Here is a 3,832-nt window from a genome sequence, read left to right on the forward strand (position 1 = left end):
CCTGCGTGGAGATGAAGCTTTGAAACACGTCGTTACTGTAATAACAGACAGCTTTAATGTGAGAGCTGCCATCGTTATGATGTTCCACATCTAGAGTGGAGGTCATGACGAAAATCTGCTCTCTGAGGTGGATAGATAGATAGATAGATAGATAGATAGATAGATAGATAGATAGATAGATAGTCCAAAATATTATTTAAAAAAAATAGCATTAAAATGCTTTTCATTTTTAAAGTTTGTGGTAGATCGGACAGAAATCCAAGAACAAAAGTTTCTTTTCTGTATTAGGTTTTGTATTGTTGTTGACCTTTGATTTGGTATTAGTATGAATGCATACACAAACCCATGTGGTTTACCCTTAAGAGGACCTGCCCTCTGACCTTTGCAGCTTACCCAGAGGGACTCCCCATAGAAGGTCTCACCCACCAGCAGACCTCCTTGAAAACATGCATATCTACTATCCAAAGAATGTCTGCGGCAATTTTGGTCACATTTGAATGAATATTTCAATGCAGCCCACGTCCTGGGGAGATTGTTGGGGCAGTGGTTAGCACTGCTGCCCTTCAGCCTAAAGGTTGGGGGTTTGAGCCTTCCCTTTGTCATGATTTTAAAAAATATCATACTACAGCAAAAAGTGACCCACAACTAATTTTTGCGTCACTTTTGGGCCGCCACGCCACGGGCACAACGATCGCCCCTAATAATGTATATTTCTTACTTCCTGGGAAATGGTTCTGAATTATGACTTCTCTTACCACAGAACCAGTTAGTTGGGTTTACAGCAGTAGCCCAGGTTGGCCTGCAGGGGGCAGCCTTCGGCCTCTCGCCGTACAGGAAATTCACGCAGACACGTGACATATAACAGGAAGTAAATAAACTGCCTTCCCGCGCAGTCAAATCGGTTAAACAAGACGTCCGCCGTGAAGGAGAATCCAAACAATGGAAGAACTTTACCTCGATAATATCGACGAATTCGTCAACGACCACGACAAAATAGTAAGAACACTTTGGATTCACGACACGTTTCTGCTCCAGCTAAAGTCCGGTTGTTACGTTAGAACGTGCGTTAGCTTCGACAGGATTAGCTGTTGAAGTCCGTTCACAAAAATGTCGGATTTAATGTTTTCTTGCTTTTACGACAATGTCTGTGTATTGAGTTACATATTTATTCATTACAATGGTCTATTTGGGTCTTCTGGTGAATTCGGCTGCTGGATGATGAAGCAAATATTGGAAATTGGGTAAAATCATCAGTTTTCAATACAGTTGATTAGTTTCAGTTACTGCAGGAAACCTGCAACAGACCGACAGTGTAGGATTTAATAAACCCCAAACAACAGTCAAAGGTCAACACTTACACTTTTATATTGTGTCATTTGTTCATCACTTCAAGTTGATTGATGGAAACAGAAAGATTTTAGAGTTTCCAGGTAATAAAAGTAAACCTTCAGATCTGACTGTATTTATCTGAGTAGCCGGTCTCATAATTTCTCCCCAAGTTGTTTTGTTCCTGTGTGGATGTAAATGCAGATGTTATGATGTGTTCTCTGTTCATCAGGTGACCTATAAATGGCTGAGTCTCACTCTGGGAGTTCATGTCAACACAGCGAAACAGTGAGTGTCCCGATTCATTCAGACCTTTTTCATTAAAACGTGCAGAAACCAAAGTTTACAGAGCGATCAATACTTTGTGATCAGTAGAAACAGGAAAATCGGAGGTTTGTCACAAAAAAAAATCACTGCGGTAGAAGTGATCGATCTGTCGAGGGCAGACATTAATATTAGTTTTTATTAAAGGGATAAATTCTCAATGTTTTCTATAAAATGCTTTAAAGTATTTTTAAAGTAAGAATTTTCATTTAAATAAATAAATAAAATCTATTTGGCATTTCAGCTAAAAAAAAAAAAAAGAATTATCAAAAGAGTTGTCATATATTTTCCTGTGAAAATTAAAGAGGTGTTGAGTGTGATATCTTTGAAACACACCTGAGATGTGTGTTGTTTCCAGAATGCTCTTCCATTACCTGGATCACAAGAGGAGGGAGAGTTCGGCTCCGCTGCACGCCACCTACCTGGTGTCGGGGAAGCTGGTGGACAACGGGCAGACGGTGAGACGACACTGAGACGCTTTTCTTTTCCTGAATGCACAAAGCTGCCGTTTGTTTGACGCTGTGTTTGTTTTTCAGAGTCACAAGGTGTCGGTTGTCAGAGAGGAACAGCTGGAAGGTGTGTGAACGTTATTTCCCACAACACCCTGCGGTGTTTCATCTGGAACTGGTTCTGGTTTCAGTGTCTGTTTGTCTTTACGTTTTTGCATATTTGAGAAGATGTCTGCTGCGTGTAAACTCAGCTGTTTTTCCTTCTGCAGATTTTAAAGCCAAGATGAGTTTGATCGTCAGCGTTCATGTCTACAGTGTCCAGAAGGCTCTGCTGAAGGACAGCGGGCCGCTCTACAGCGTCGACTACGATGCCGTCAAAGACAATCTCAAGAACTGCAGCAGGTACGTTGGTCAGGAATCAGGGCGGACAATCTGTCCCACTATGCTCATTCTGTAAGTGGAAATCACTGCATGGGCTCAGGAACACTTGTGAGAACCATCGTCTGTGAACACAGTTCATCGCTGCGTCCACAAATGATGTTAAAACTCTCCAAAGAAGAAACCAGATAGAAATATGATCCAGAAACACCGCCGCCTTCTCTGGACCGAGATCATTGAAGATGGACTGAGGTGAAGTGGACAACTGTCCTGAGGTCTGATGGATCACAATCTGAGATTCTGTTTGGAAATCATGGACGCTGCATCCTCCAGGTTAAAGAGGAGAGGGACCATCCAGCTTGTTATCAGCTCAGTTCTAAAGCCAGCATCTGTGATGGTACAAGGATGCATTAGTGCACATGGCATCGCACATCTGGGAAGGCACCACGTGTCGCTGCCATCAAATTCAAAAGTAGCATATATTTATCGTAAAACAATTAAATGTCCCAGTTTCAACATTCAATATGTTTTCTTTGGTCTATTTTGAATTAACGAGTCGTGTTCAGGATGGTTGAATATTTCCTCCCTCGGTTGGTAGATTCAGTGCGATCCGCTGTGCCGGCGCGGCGCCGCTGACCTCTCTGGACCGGCAGCAGACGAGAGAAACGCAGCGTCCTCCGACTCCAGAGCCTGAAGTCAAAAAGTGCAGCGCAAACGGAGACGCCAGAGCGGCTTTCAAACAGGCCGCCAAGCCGCAGAAAGGCATCTTGGGAATGTTCGCGAACAAATCCGCGCCTAAGAAGCAGGACAGCAGCAAAGAGACGAAGTCCGAGCCGAGAGAGGATCCGCCTGCGGTACGTCAGATCCTGTTCCTGTGTGGCGGAGGAGCTGCTCCACCCGCTCGTCATGATGCTTGTTTTTTTTTTATTTTAGGTCGACGCCCCCAAAAGTAAACCGGCAGCAAAAGTCAATCCAATGGCCAACTTCTTTGGGAATCAAACAGGAAGTGAGTAGTTTAACCAGTGATGTCCAACAACATGCTGCTCTGTTAACTAAAAAAACACAAAGTGGATCATCATCTTCATCACTTCCTCAGAGAAACCCGACAAAACCATGAAGGAGGACGAGGCAGCGAAGTCGTCTTCCACATCAGAGCAGCGACATCAGAGTTCAACGGCCGAGAAAAAGGAAGAAGAAGAAGAAGAAGAAGAAGAAGAAGAAGAAGAAGAAGAAGCTGCTGCGGAGCCTCAAAAAGAGACAAAGAAAGACGGCAGGAGGTGAGTTTGTACTCATGAAGGGAATCTGAGATAAATGTTCCTTTTAAATAATCAAACAGTTTTAGTGCTCATAAAATC

At 43.3% G+C, this 3,832-nt stretch overlaps 1 protein-coding gene across 1 annotated transcript in view; it reads left to right on the forward strand.

Moving 5' to 3' along the window:
* Positions 1-863: 863 nt before the first annotated feature.
* Positions 864-3,832, forward strand: part of pold3 (polymerase (DNA-directed), delta 3, accessory subunit) — a 5,056-nt gene continuing 2,087 nt past the window's right edge. Inside the window, exons 1-8 of the mRNA XM_069175473.1 lie at positions 864-996; positions 1,559-1,614; positions 2,009-2,108; positions 2,187-2,226; positions 2,369-2,501; positions 3,076-3,331; positions 3,411-3,483; positions 3,574-3,754. Of these exons, the coding sequence (XP_069031574.1) occupies positions 940-996; positions 1,559-1,614; positions 2,009-2,108; positions 2,187-2,226; positions 2,369-2,501; positions 3,076-3,331; positions 3,411-3,483; positions 3,574-3,754 (896 nt within the window). The 5' untranslated portion in view covers positions 864-939. The remainder of the gene's footprint in view (positions 997-1,558; positions 1,615-2,008; positions 2,109-2,186; positions 2,227-2,368; positions 2,502-3,075; positions 3,332-3,410; positions 3,484-3,573; positions 3,755-3,832) is intronic.

Source organism: Embiotoca jacksoni, unplaced genomic scaffold, assembly GCF_022577435.1.
Source record: "Embiotoca jacksoni isolate LCO1_2020_lvr unplaced genomic scaffold, fEmbJac1.0.p SCAF_67, whole genome shotgun sequence".
Taxonomy (NCBI): Eukaryota; Metazoa; Chordata; class Actinopteri; family Embiotocidae; genus Embiotoca; species Embiotoca jacksoni.